This window comes from Monodelphis domestica, chromosome 1, assembly GCF_027887165.1.
Source record: "Monodelphis domestica isolate mMonDom1 chromosome 1, mMonDom1.pri, whole genome shotgun sequence".
NCBI classification, from domain to species: Eukaryota; Metazoa; Chordata; class Mammalia; order Didelphimorphia; family Didelphidae; genus Monodelphis; species Monodelphis domestica.
The window spans coordinates 611,281,168-611,295,944 of NC_077227.1; the positions used below are offsets into that span (position 1 = coordinate 611,281,168).

Consider the following 14,777-nt stretch of genomic DNA (forward strand, 5'->3'; position numbering starts at 1 on the left):
CTAGAATTTTCCCAAAATTGAGATCAAACTCACTGGCCTATAGTTTTCAGACTATTGTTTTCCCTTTTTTGAAAATTGGGGCATTGCTGAGCCTTCTGCAGGTCTCCAGTAGTACTTTTCACATTCTCTGCTCTTTCAGACATTACTGATAGTGGCCTCAGTAGTAAATCTTCTGATTCCCTTTCTTCTTATAATCTTAGATATTAACTCCCTATTAGCCAGTTTAGTTTTGTTCTTTCTCTGCTGTCAGTTGACATTGACTCTAGGCCATAATACTTTCTCCTTTTTTTGGTCCTTTGCTCTATTCCAGTGTAGTTTAAAAAAAAAATTTTTTGAACCAAAAGAGTCTGTCTTTAGATTTCCTCTCTAACCTCAGCTCATTCAGAGCTATAAGAGGCCTGACAATATCCTTAAATGGCAAGCTTTAAGCTACTTATTCCTGCTTCCATCATTTCTTCTCCTATCATTTTTTAATCTAAATTGGAGAGTGAGTTCTTTGTGCATACAAACCAGTCTCTTCAGATAACTCATCTTTACTCTTCACAAGAATTGTTTCATCTGTGTCTTTAGAATTCCATTCCTGAGAGGTTCTCATCCCTCTTGAGCTTCCCTCTTAGAATTTCAGTTCATGGAATATTACCTGTCCTTCCTTTGAACTCTTTGAAATCTACTCTTCCCACATCTGGGATGTTTTTCAGACTATTTCTGGTTGCTCTTACTTTTTCTCAGTCACATGCTTTCTGAGGTCATAGTCATTTCTACTCCAGGATTTCTATCTGTAATGGCAACCAGGTCCTTTCTGCTAGGGAGAATCAGATCCAGAATAAGTGTGTACTCTTATTGGCTCCTTTACCTTTTGAAGGATAACATTTTCACTAATGCAAGTGAAGAAAGTATTACCTCTTCTGCTTTAGGAAGAATTATAGAATTCTCCTCTCCCTATAATATCATTTCTATGCATCAGGTCTCTGAATATTTCTCTAAGAGAAGTCATTTTAGAGTTAAAATTTATAGCATTCCCAGACAAGAGGGAAAAAGTCCACTTTCAGTGAGAAAATACATGCATTCAGCCCAGGTGGAAGTTCAGTTATTAATTTTTTGCTTCATAAAACAAAATAATAATGACTTTGAGCATATCCTAGGAAATCATTTTTCTAAAACCATTCAGTTTCTCCTTGACATCTGTTTGATATAAAGTTTGAGGTAAATTCAAAGTTTCTTCAATTAGCAGAAGAGGAGGAATCTTTTCTGCACTAATGAGGAGAGAAAGGCATTAAAAATCAGTTAGGCTTTTGATAAGAATGACCAAAAAAGTAACGCCATTAAGAAGTACTAGGCAGGTACTGCTACGGTCAGTTAAGCATTTGACCTTGAGTCAGGAAGACCTGCCTTCAAATACAGCCTCTGACTCCATCTATATGTCCTGAGGCATACAGCACACTCAGCCTCAGTTTCCTCTTCAACAAAATGAGGATAACTAAAGCACCTACCTCTCAGGATTGTTATAAGAATAAAGTGATATTTATAAAGTACTTTTTAAACTTCAAAACATTATATAAATGCTAGCTGAGGCTCTGGCAGGTTGCTGATTAGCAGAACAGGGATTTTTCTGGTCTCTTAAGTCCAGTGATCCTTCTAATTCAGCACCTAGCTGCATATTCACCTAGATGTCCCCGGGTGGTAGAAATGTTTATGATTAAGTAATAATTGTGATGTAGTCTTGCAGCTGAACTTGACTTCCAATGAAATAAATTTTGCAAACATTTTCTCCATACAGGATCAAATGACTCTTAAGACGAGTTAAACTTGGTCCTGTGACTTTTATGTGAAGAAACAAGTAAATAATTCCTCCACCACTTCATTCTCCTATTCTTAGTCCATGATCTACCATTTTGTCCAGCTGTCCTAGCTTCCAGCTACAGAACCAAAATTTCAGGGGTAGGGACCAAGCCTTAGAAAGAGGTAGCCAAGCCCTGAGCCAGGGCCAGTATGTGGCCACTGCTATTGGAGGGGAAATGTTGGGATGAGCCTTTAGGCCATTTGGAAATGTTAATCAATCTGGATAATTCCCAGAGGTCTTAGGTTGCCAACCCATACAATAGGAAATGTTGGAGTTGAGTTTGTAGGCTGAATCCAGCTACTACCTGCACCTGTTCCCTCATTCAGAACCATTCCAAGAGATCTGAATAGCCCAGGCAGCCGTCCTCAGTGAGTTTTCAGATCTCCTGCTCTTTCTCCATTACTTCATTTAATATTCCCCTTACACTGGGAGCCAAACCTGCTGTTCATTCCCACCTCCGGCTACTAAAATGGATTCTGTCCCCTTATTTACTTAAACCAGTTAATCAGCATTTTGTGATGTGTTCACTTACAAGACTTTGGAAGGAGCATCTTCCACCAAGGTGCCAAATTGAGTTTCCTAAAGCACTTCACTCCTGTAGTCAGTAAATTCCAGTGGCCTTTAACGTTCCTTAAAAACGGAACCAGCTGCTTTTTAATACATCACTTGGCTGCATGGCCCCTGTGGTCCAGCCATAATGATTTCCCTGATGTTCCTCCTATACAATGCTCCGACTCCCCATTCTTTGTCTTCGCACTGTCTTCCCCATGCTTGGAATATTTTCTCATTTTTTTCTTTGAAATTTTCCAGCTTTCCTTAAAGATTTTTCTCAAACACACCATCTTCTGTAGTCCCCATCCCCAACAACTAGTACTTTCCTGTCTGAGCTTACTTTGTATGTATCTTGTAGTGCTTAGCACATACTAAGCATTTAAGAAGTGTTTATAGATTGATTAATTGATCCTTTCTCTTTGAAAACTTTTTATTCTCTCTTTCCCCATCAAATGGAGGAGACCCACATGCTTATTTTTAATTAGTGTTTAATTTTCAGCAAACAAAAATCCATAAGTAATGTCTCCATCCTGCATTCTTGAGTATATCACCTCTCTGTCAGAAGGACCCACATACTTTAACCTCCTGATAGAGCAGTACCTAAGAAACTTAATTTATTCTTTGCTTTGGGCAGTCCTTACATAACCAGACAAGACAAACTACCAAAAGTCTAGCTTCTCTCATATACTGTAATGAGAAAAAATTGCATGGAATGAAACAAATGCCTCATTTCTATTATTACTTTCTGTGTTTTTCAAACTTATCTGCCTGCCAAAATTAGAGAACATTCTCTATGGAAGTTATTTCCAGAAAGCAACTGCAGGCTGCTGCTCTCTTTCTAGGATGCTTCTTTCATGTGGTTCAGCTCCTTTGCCTCTCATTTGAGCCAAATGGTGTTTTCTCTCAGGCTGAAGTGAGTAGCATTTTGATGCCAAGATTCCAAGTGCATGTAGGAAGTAAGAGAGATGCATGGAAAAGGTAAATAGTGGACTCGTTCTTCATCAGTGTGACTGACACTTTCACTATCCAGAATCCAGTTGTAAGGTGTGCTTTTAATTTGGTAGTAACTGACATATGAGCTTTAATGAATATCGATCACAGAACCTTAGAATTAGAAGGGACCGCTGAGACCATGATCTATCTTTTCACCAGCTCCTACAGAAAGCAACCACAAGACAAAAACATTTTTAATTAGCTTCTCTGGCTTCTTGTTAAGTCATAAATGCAGTCTTCTTTCTATATTTGTCCATTTAATATGGTGCAGCATGTATTGCTTTAATTTATAACAATTCCTAGACTCCTCCAAATAGTTGAATCTTCTAAGATACTTATTTAAAATCTTATTCTTTAATACTACTATGCATTTAGAAAGTACTCTCATAATCATCATCTCATATGAGGTGAGATAAAATAGTACATGTTTTATTAGTTCCATGTTATAGTTTAAAAAATTGAGGCCTCAGAGGTTATTTAAAACCTGGATATAGAGCCAGGCCTTCTGACTCCAAATCAAATGTCCTCTCTACTGTACCATGCTGTTTCTCTCCTTATAACCCATTTTGTCTTGCCTACTGATTCATAGCCTCGAGGCACTCCTGATTTCATGTTAAGGGCCTGTGATGCTTGAGCTCCCTGGAATAATTCAGACCAACCCCCAAACATGGCTGTCTCTGCATCTCCTTAACTCAGCTACAGATTGGCAGTTATTGAGACATTCTCTTTGGTCCAGCATACATACCACATCAGCCTGTGTCTGGGGAATATGCTGGGGAGAGGAACAAACCATTCCTCATCAGCAATTACAAAGAAGTCCTTTATTGTTAGCTGGACCATCTGTTTTCCTGGTTTCTACCACCATATCCTGTATGCATAGCCAGGACTGAGACAGTTGGGGTAGAGGAAAGAGATCAACACAACACCCTTCTAAAGGCCTTGGGTGCCACTACTGCTGCCCCAGTGGAGGAAATCTTCAGTAGCAGTAACACCACCTAAGGGGAAACTCCCATCGCAGTTTATTTTTCTCAAATATTCAATCAGGGATGGTATTTAGAAAATGTTTCCGGTAGGGGGAAGAGAGCAAGGGAAACTGAGAATTAGTGTGACCTTTTGGGGAAAAAGATAGGCATTTCATTTACAAAAGGTCTAAGTGCTGACTAAAATTAAAGGCTCATGGAGGCAGTTAATTGGCACAGTACTAGGACTTGGAGTCAGGAAAACCCAAGTCTTAATCCTGCCTTAGATGCTAGCTTTGTGGTCCTGGGCAAGTCACTTAACTTCTCTGTATTTCTATGTTCTTATCCGTAAAGTAGAAATATTAATAAATTTAGCCTAATAGAGACTTTGTGAAGCACAATCAAATTACTTCTATAAAGGGCTCTGCAGTCCTTAAAGCACCACATAGTATTATTGTTGTTATGGAATATGTTTATTACTACCATATGTCTCAAAACCAGAGCTGTTAAATTTCATCATGTCTATTAATGATTGGTTTATTATTGGATAATTAATGATTAATTATCGCCAAGTCCTGAAGGGTCTTCTCCTTCAACTACAACAATGACACTTTTGTATATGAAATAAAGCTCAGTAATGCAATTTGCTGCCTCTATTATCATCTTCATTCTGGTTTGGTTTTTTTTTAAGTCTTTTTCACTAATATTTTGGACTCTATAACTGTCTTATTTTTGTCATTATTCATGGCTATACATTTGTCCTTATATTAAAATCACAGTAATGCTGCCTGAAGAGGGACCTTTTCAATATGTTTGAAACTGACCCCACCACTGTGCCAGCCTTTACAGATGGGGTCAGCAGGAAAATCCAAGTTTACAACTGTGGCCAAATGCAGACAATGGCACACATCACTGATAAATGTCTTTTGTCTAGATTAGATTGTAGTCATTAGATTGTAGTCATTAGACATTGAATACAGCAAACGGGTTGTGTGTTGGGGTGGGGGGGTGCTTCAGAAAGCAAGTGCACCGCTAAGGAGAGTTTACAAGGGATAAGTTGGAAGTGGTGGGAAGAGATTAAAAACTTAGCTGAAAAATGTTAAAATGCTGAAACCTTCTCTTTACCGCATGGTCACCACTAATCTTATTGCCCTTTTCATCAGAGAATAGCTTTGCCTTCGGGGTTCTTTCCAAATGTCCTTTTTCCTTATTCTTGTGTGGTTTGATGGATCCCGGTTATCAGGCTGCCCTTTTCCTTTACTCCAAGAGAGTGGCATTGGGTGGCGAAAGCATTTCTGTATAAACATACTGTGAACTGTATAAAACCTCTTGAGCCTCAGCCACCAAATGCTAGCAGCGTTAGCATTGTATGCACACATACATTATGGTAACCAGGCCCCCTTTGCATTGGAGAAGTTCTTGTTGTAAACTCTGCCTTTTGATTCCCTCTGGACGGCCATCTGAGGGCAGCCGCACGGGTAGTTTAAGACGGTCACTTGGGTGTCAGTAAAAGCTCCTAAATGTGATCTAAGCTTCCATCAGGCTGCTTTTGGCCACCGTGAAATGTGATTCCACAGGACGCTCAGATTTTTTTAATGGCTTATTTCATCAGAACTTATCCACTACAGATGAGCTGTTCGACGCTAGTCTGACCACACCAAGTCCCCGGTTGAACCATGAGTTAGTTAATGCTTGTTGCCAATGTGCAGTCTGCACCTAAGGTCTGTAGGTGTGCTGTGCCTCTACTTATCTGACTTTGTGTTCTTTTCCTTTAGATTAGAATATATAAAGGTCTCAATGCCATAACTGGCCAAGGTAAGCCTGACCCTGCCCGCAGGTTTGCTCAGTGCACGGTGCTAACTCTCTTTTCAGCAGATCTACTAACCAGCCTCCTTGGGTTGCTCATATTCAGCTGAAACATGGCTCTCCTTGGCTCTTTCTGGCCCTCTCTCTCCCTTTCACTGGCTTTCATCCTCTCCTCCAAAATGTGCATTCCAAGCACCAGGCTGGAAACAAGTCGCCCAGACAATCCCCACCTGACCAAGTAGCGGCACTAACAGCCCTGCTGCCTGGCTGCTCTCTGACAGGCTTGCCCTGTCCCTGCATGTCTGAGCCTCCACGGAAAACGCATACTTTGTCTTTCTTCTGCTCCTGTTTGCTTCAGGCGGAATCTGACACCAACACCTGCCATACTGGAAAATGTCTTTGTTGCTTCCACTTTTGTTTGAATTGCTGCAGGGGAGCCAATGGGAGTTAAGTCCATTTACTTTTTTGTTGCCTAAGCACCATGGAATAGGATCTTGAGATGGGGCCCGATAAGAAGCGGCACGTGCTGTGCTGGCCCTTTGAGTTAGCTCAGCTTAATAAATGCCTCTCTTTTCTGGGGAGGGCAGATTGCCGAGCTTGGGCTGCTGAATGGAACAGCTGGGGGAGGAAAAGGAAACAAAGGAGGGGAAGCACAGAGTGCCATGAACCTGGAGATTGGGGGTGCGGTTTAGGACCCAGAGAGCAGGCCGGCCACACGCCAGGTGTGACCTTTGCAAGCTTCTCCGTTCTGCTTGTTTGTCTGGGCACTTTCCAAAGTACTGATCGAATGGAAGCATCATCCTGGCTGGATGCACTCTGGTAGGCTGGGTTTAGGCAGAGGGGGCTGCTGTACTGAATTAACTCCTTGAGATCTGATTCCCAGATGGATGAAGCCTTTCACATTTAAAAAACAAAATAAAAAAAACCTACCTTTCTGCAGAAAAAATTAATAGATCCGTGGATGGGCCTATATTGTAACTTATTGGAAAATGTGACATAAGAACTGTTCATTCGTTTCCATCAAGTTGCATAATGATGTGATTTGACAGTTTAGCTTAGTAGTCTGGTTTGTAGAGTACACCGCTAATGTTTTTCAGAACAAAAATTTACTCTAAAAAACTGGCCCACAAGTCCTTTTCTTAGTGATGGATTAAGTCCAGATTTTTTTTAATTTAATTTAACTTTTTAATTGTCTTAAATAGGGCTTCAAGTTGGCCACTGAGTTTCAGATTCCCAAATTTGTAAACCTATTTCTAAAAGCTTCTTCAGAGATTGTAAATGTCATGCAGTTACTTATTTGTCCACATGTATGTGTGTGTACTCTTGTTTTCTTTGACCAGTCATGAAGTGGGCTCAAGTATGTTAGCTGAATAGAGATTCAAGCTTCTATTACAAGAAAATGGCCAAGTCATTAGAGTTCATGCCAGACAGCTTGCAAGTGGAATTATAATATTTGTATGAAAGCCTTTATCTTTTGTGGTTATTGCTTGCTCATTCTGCAGCTGCTGTCTCCCTATCAATCAAAACGATTTAGTGGGAGCTTCAAGGTTGATTGCATAGTTAAGGACTTGCCAGAAGAAAGTTTTTGACTGATGGAATGTCCAAACTCTAAAGGCTCGTGGAATGCTGTGGGTGATTCTGGGTGCTGAGGTGTGGCTTAGCCTTTTTACGGACACGCTTTTGCCTGTTTGAACTGTACAGCTTCTCGTAAGCACAGGAGCCCTATTGTTAAAGAGCTTGCATGAATATTGCTTGAGCTTGCCCAGTTGGCAAAATTTGTATTATTTTGACCATCTGCCATTCTGCTTAGCTGTAGGAACGCAAGCTACCCTCCTGCTTTCTCCCTGGGGAAAAAAAATCAGAATGTTCCTCCTCCTAATCCAGAACTAACAAAGGTCTACTTTTTCACAGTTAACTTCTTTAAACACCAACACATATTTTACATTTATTTGCAAAAGAATATTCTTCCCTTTTCTTTCCCTTCCCAAATCCCTTCTCTAAAATACACATCTGGTAAGTGATAAATGATTCTAGTTTGTACTGTGAAGTTGCTCATACAATTGCTTGTTCAATATTAAGTATTTCAGGATGGAAAATTGCCTGGAATTAGCAACTGAGTCATAGCATGGTGGGGTTTTTTGTTTTTGGTTTTGTTGCTTTTTTTTTTTGTTAAATGCTAGTACATTTCATTAGCATGCTCATTTGATGGGGAGATGCATTTTAATGATCCTTCTTTGTCCTTCTATGACAAAGTATGGCTCCCTGTCTTTGTCATAGGCAGCCTGATTTTAAAGACAAAACTAGTGGGAGGGAAACAGAGAGCTCTCACTCTCTGTGCTTTACCAACTTGACAGAAAGGCTAAGTTTGGCCCAGAAGAAATAAGAGAAAGCACAGGTCCCTCTGCGGTTGTAACCCTTTAAACTATTGATTTTCAGTACATACCAAGGAAGTTGCTATTAGCAGTCTCAGCTTGTTCTGTGTGTACTAGAAATTGTTAGAAAAACTGCTTTTCAGACTGCTTAGTGACAGTCTTAAGCCAGACCAATGGAAAGATACAGACTTATACATGAAATAACCCCCCCGTGATACGTTCTAAATCAAATGAGGCTGAAACACTAACTGTTGAAAAGCAAACCCCTGAAGAGAAGCCACCTTAATAATAACAGGATGGAATTACAGCCCCTGAACATTGTCCTTATGGGGAAACCTGGGCCGTAACACAAGGAAGGCTGATGAAATGGCCTTCTCGCTGACAATTGTCCTGGGGAAGGCCGGGCTGCAGCAGCAACAACCTCCCTCTATTGCAGGAGACATTCTTGTATTCCTCTGAGCATGATTAGAAGTGCCCTGGGAGAAGCTGAGAGCTGCAGATGGGCAGGTTGTAAGCTTATTCATTTTTTCCAGAGGTAAATGGCTATATCCGCTTGTGTTCTGGTTCAAACAAGCTATTTAATTCTGACCTCTAGTCATAGCCACCTTGGGGAAATAATTGAGTTGTAACTTAATGTGTCAAATATCAATGTGTAAATATTTGTAGATGCCATTGGCACTAACAGGAATTCACTAAGCTATGCATAAAGTTTCTAGAGGCTTTCTGGAGTGCCAATAGAATAGGAGGCTCTGGGTTACTGCCTCTCACAATGTCGATTGGCCTGTGGGGAAAACATCCCCATCTAGCAGCGTGGAATTTAGAGCTGAAATGAACCCATCTCATCTGATATCCTCCTTTTATAGATGAGAACATTGAGGCACAGATTCCAGGTTACTAGTCCAGCGTCACACAGGTAGCAAATGGCAGGGCCAGGATTTCACCCGATGTCCTCTTCTATCCAATTTAGTGTGGTTTCCATGCTCCATACGTGCCCCACACTTAAACGCTCCACAGAGATCCTGTACAAAGGCAATACTGATGTGTTTGATGCCCATTTAACTGAGAAGCTAGCCAGAGCCACATCCCTGCAGAGCTGAGCCGATTCTCCCATTTCCCATCAGCCCAACCTTCTTCATTCAGGATATTAAAGAAAAGGAGCCGTTAATGCCTCTTTCCCCTGTCTTTCTTCTTCTTTCTTTGCAGAGAGTCTCACCACCAGTGTGAGTGCCGACCTTCCAGTCTCTGGCGGAACAGAACTGGCTGGTCAAACGTCTCCCTCACTTATCCGTGCCCCGAAACTCAAGAGCTCTGGGAAGCTTCGTCGTTCTGCCAGCGCCCTCAGCAAATCTTCAAATTAAAGGACATTAGAAACTGAGTCAGCTCAAAGAAAATGTGACACCGAAAATAGGCTATGTCAATGATTGTCTGAACTTCGCAGGATGATTTCGTGCTATAAAATCACAGTTCCTTCCAAAGAAGAAAAGAAAAATGTACCACCAAACACATTTCACTTCACTCTCCCTTGTGTATTGTTTGTGACTAGACTAGGAACAGCAAGTACAAGGAATCCTACACGGTTTTTGATGTGTATCACAGGTAACAGGTTTTGTGTAATTCAATTACTTTTTTCTTATTTATAGGCAGAAGCACAACTATCATAGGAAGATACAAAGCAGGCATTGAAGCAAATTGTTTATGGAATTGTCTTTGGTTATATAGATTTTATTAATATTCATTTTGATCTTAGGATTTGTGCTTTAGTTAAATTTAAAAAAAAAACTTTCATCATCATAGAAAACTGGTTTTCCCCAAGGGCCTTTCCTCATGGCCCAGAAGTGATTTCAGTTTCATTTGATTCACTTACTTCTCTACCTAGTCAGATATCAGGATGTCATTTTCCACCAGGTATTCACTAGCACTGGATAAGTTTTAATGATCATATGTAGAGTTTCCAGGTCATAATTGAGAAAGATCTTGAAGATTTGACTCTTTCTAGGAATATAGATCAAATCAAATTATAGCAGATCTTCATTCACTGGTAATCTTCCATGTGGAAAAGGGTGAGCAGGACAGTATTCACTATAAAAATATAGTTACTTAACTGAATAGAAAGTCTAAGGCCTGCAATTTGAATCTGTAGTCTTTATTATTTGACCATCATTCAAACCTTGGAAATCTGTTTTCACTCAGATATTGACCATATAACAGTCACTGACTAATATATGGCCAGCACTCTTGAGACTTCAGTCCTAACACATAGTAGAGCCTTCTTTTGCTAAAAATACTTTTCTCTTCATGCCCCAAATCTTAATGAGCATTTCCACCTTCATAAAAATAATTACAGAAGAATTTCAACCTCCCTCTCAAGCGAGGTACAAATACTTACTGAGAGCCAGCATTGTGCATGACACTCTACTGGACATGGTGGAGATAAAAACCATTGAGTATCCATGTAGGACCTTCTGTGTGCCAGCCAAGAGGCTAATAGCATGAGAAGAATTGCCTGGGGTTGGCCTAGCTTCTGAGTAACTTAATGCTTGGTGACCCCAATCATTACTTTATTCTAACCAGCTAATGGTAAGAAACCTGGGAGAGTTCATACCACTTGGCACCTGCTGGGTGTCTCCCAAGTCTTAGTACAGTTTGAAGCCTCAAGCCAAGACTTTGGAGACACCCAGTACATTTCCTTCTAAGATCATCTTCAAAGCGTACAGATCCCCATTAGCCCACTTTACATTTTCTCACGAACCACAAGAAGTAAATTCAACGATGATGAGACAGGGAGAGGAGTGTGAGGAAGTCAGGGTTGGCAGGTGGTGCTGTGATGAATGCTCAGAGTCTCAGAAGAAATTAGGTCATGGGGAGGATATTAGCTCTTCTTTTTTTATTTTCTTCATTTCCTTTTATATTTTCATGCAGTTGTTATGCAAAATATCTTTCCGACTCCTTTCCTTTGAGGGTTCCAATGAAGGCCTTCAAAAATGGTGTCTGTACATTTAGTCTATTCCAAGGCACACACCATTTTGAACCCTTGCCTGACTTAGAACAATGTGTGAAAGTCTAGTTAGTTAGAAGTCATGAAACTTCTACGTACCATTCAGGAGGGTCTCTGACCTTCTGGTGGATTGCTTTGTGGGCCACTGAAGCGTTATCCCAATTGGAGTTTTGGAATCAGAATTCTTTTTTAATTTGTAGGGACATGCCACGAAAAGAATGTTGGTGTGTAACCTGGACCCAACTGGGCCCTTTTAAGGAGCACAAGAGAAAAAATCAATCACTTGAGGTTGTTTTTCTTTTGCAAACTAGTCTATTTCTGGAAGTATTCTCTGGCTCCTTATCATAGACAGTATCAAGAAGAGTTTGTTTTCTTGATTATGCCAGCAAATACCTCATCCCCATCTTGTTAGGTCTTAAATCTACACATGACACAAATGCAAATAGTTAGTCAGCCATTGAGCTGTTTTTTTTTTAACACTTTAGAAAGCTCAATAAAATAAGTAAACTAACAGTTTTTAAACTTGATTTGACTCAGAGTCCATTGAGATAATTCTTTGAGGGATATATAGTCATCAAGTATCATGAAGGCATGTGAAATCACTGGGCTTCCAAGAGAGGTGATGATGATGATGCATGTTGGTGTGGAAGAAGGCCAAATCAATGTCCCCTTATTTCTTAGTGATTACGGTGCAGCCCCCCACGCTTGTGCCACGGTGTTTCAGGGGATGCTCTGGGACAGCATTCCCATCACAAACTGATTGTCAGGCCTGGTGGCTAAGACACAAGCATATTTGAGTTCCTGCTTTATTTTCTCTGGCCAAAGGGGGGAGGGGCTAATTTCATTTGCAATTTTTATGACCAAAAGTTACAAAGAAAAGGGGAGGGGGGCGTAATATGTTCCTGCTGGAGATGATTTAGATGCTTGATAACAGATTTGGAAATTTTTTTTTTAGAAAAATAATCTTATATCAAACAGATTATAATCATTTTTACTATTGGAGTGGTAAATGGAAATGCTTGTTATCTCGCTTAGAAAAGCAAATATTGCACCTTCAAAATAAATGCCTTTCAGCAAAATCGAGTTGATAATCAGTCAGCACACACCCCTAGGTACCAGTGCTGACAAATCACATTAGCAGGTCAACCATCTGTGAATTAAAGTGTCCCTAATTAGACCTAAATGTGATAAGACTTGGCTTTAAGACGGTGTTAGGTATGCTGAGTTCTCCCTCGTCTGCATGTTACTCTGATGCTCTGTAGCTAAAAACTAATGTAGCAAAATCTCACAGAGGGCTTTTTATTCTTAAAACTAATACTAAAAGGGGGCGGGGGGTGAAACACCTTAACTAGACAGAAGCAAGAAAATTCAGCCATATCCAGTGACTATCCCAAGTGTCTTTAAACACACGTAGTCAGTAACACAGGACCTAGGAACTACAGGGTAAGGGGGGTTGTAGCCTTGGATTCAATGGCTTTGTTGACGGGCCAAACCCTGAGCCTTATTTTTAAAAAATGCCGATTCATAGAGCAATGCAAATCTCGAGATCCTTCCTCAGGTCAATTTACTCTGTTCTTCCACCGATGTTGAATTTGTTTTTATCATGTTGTATAACAAATTGAGGAATACTTTAAAACTTACTGTGACTTCTCTGTGATTTCGTTTTTATCTCTTCTATATGTGAAACTAAATTGCATATGGGACAAGCCATTGTTTCTAGTTACATTCAATATCTCTGTATGATATATGCATTAAGTGAATGTTTTCCCTTTTCAGGTCGACAATGTTTAGTGTGTGTTTAAATAAGGAAATTCTGGTATTTGATAAATTCAGTAAAAATTAAGTTATAGTGTATTATCTGCCTTTGATTTTGTTTGTTTTTTATTTAATTTTGCTAAAACTCAATGTCGGCATTTAAAACTAGGTGACGTTACCACCACTTGGGCAGGGTTACGGAGAGCTGCCATTGCAGGCATTTCTTCATTCCGCAAAGGCAGGCCTGATCCCTGCAAACAAGAAGAAATTGTTCCTCTTCCTACCACAGCTTCTCTTTGGAAGTAAGGCTCTCTTTTGTGATGATAGAATTTGTTGATAAAGTAAATTAGAAAAGCAGCACTTGTGTGCTATATGTTTAACTTATTTTTTTTGATGGGAAGATATAGTGGTTACTAGTCACTAATAAAACTTGTTAAATTTATATGGGGTGAAATAACTCAAATGGCATTTTCTCCTATTGGTGACCCAAAAGCTTACCTTCCAAAATTACATAAATTCAGAATTGCATTAATTAAAATTATCTCTCTGTCCATGAAGCATAGTGCCAAGATAAGAGCAAAATAAAAGGTAAATTCATAGAAATATTATTTGCATATAATTTGTACAACCATTTCTTAATGAATCACAATCTCCTGTGTTAAAGCAAATGGTATAAAAGTCCAAAAATATGATTCATTTGATTTGATACACCCTGCTTTGGTGCCCTAAAAATGTCACCATGGGAATGTCAACAAAGGACGAATACATCATCTTATACAACCCCTTTACAGATAAAGAAACAGAGGCCCAGAGAGGTTGTGGTGTGCCCAAGGTGACGGACATGCCAACCCAGAATTCAGACCCAAGCTTTCTAAGCAGCTCTACTGTTCTTACACTCTAAAATGCCTTCTCTCCACCACATGGTCTAAAAATTTCACATGCCTGATATTTGCCGTCACTGATAAGACAGATGACTATTACACATTTATTTTCATAGGCTTCAATGAGGAATATGGATCTCATGTGTGTTATGTCTCTTGCTATATAGCTTCATTTAGGTCAGGCAAAAAATGAAAAGCATTAGAAGCAAAAGTGAAGGAAAATTGATGGACCCCAGAATTTAAGAAAAATGATCATAGTAAGGCCTTTAGCATGTGAGAGGGTTCTACCATGAAGGATTTAGCAAAAAGATATGGCTACAAGTTGAATAAGATAAGACACAGTCATAATCTGTGCTTGTGGAGAGAGAGCAGACATCAGTAAGGTCTCGGATCTCATCAAGCACCCAAATGAAAGATGGCGCTTTAATAATCCCATCCTTTGGACGGACATTCACAAATGGCGGTGGTAGCATCTAGTAGGAAGATAGCAGTGCCATCCTGAGAGCGCTGGGGAACTGCCTGTCCTGCCCTGTTCCCTGGGGCCTTTGCCCTTCTGGCAGTGAGGAGCTCCCCTTTCCGAGCAACAGTAATGTGGTGAGTCCATGAATGCACCAAGTTGCTAGA

General features: G+C 40.1%; 1 protein-coding gene across 5 annotated transcripts in view; it reads left to right on the forward strand.

Moving 5' to 3' along the window:
• Positions 1-13,371, forward strand: part of RALGAPA2 (Ral GTPase activating protein catalytic subunit alpha 2) — a 544,635-nt gene extending 531,264 nt beyond the window's left edge. For 4 of the 5 annotated variants that reach the window (XM_007476631.3, XM_056813837.1, XM_007476632.3 and 1 more), the window contains one exon: positions 9,726-13,371. In XM_007476631.3, the coding sequence (XP_007476693.2) occupies positions 9,726-9,880 (155 nt within the window). In that variant the 3' untranslated portion in view covers positions 9,881-13,371. Of the gene's footprint in view, positions 1-6,119; positions 6,160-9,725 lie in introns of all 5 variants that reach the window. The other variant, XM_056813835.1, reaches the window with a different exon arrangement.
• Positions 13,372-14,777: the final 1,406 nt, after the last annotated feature.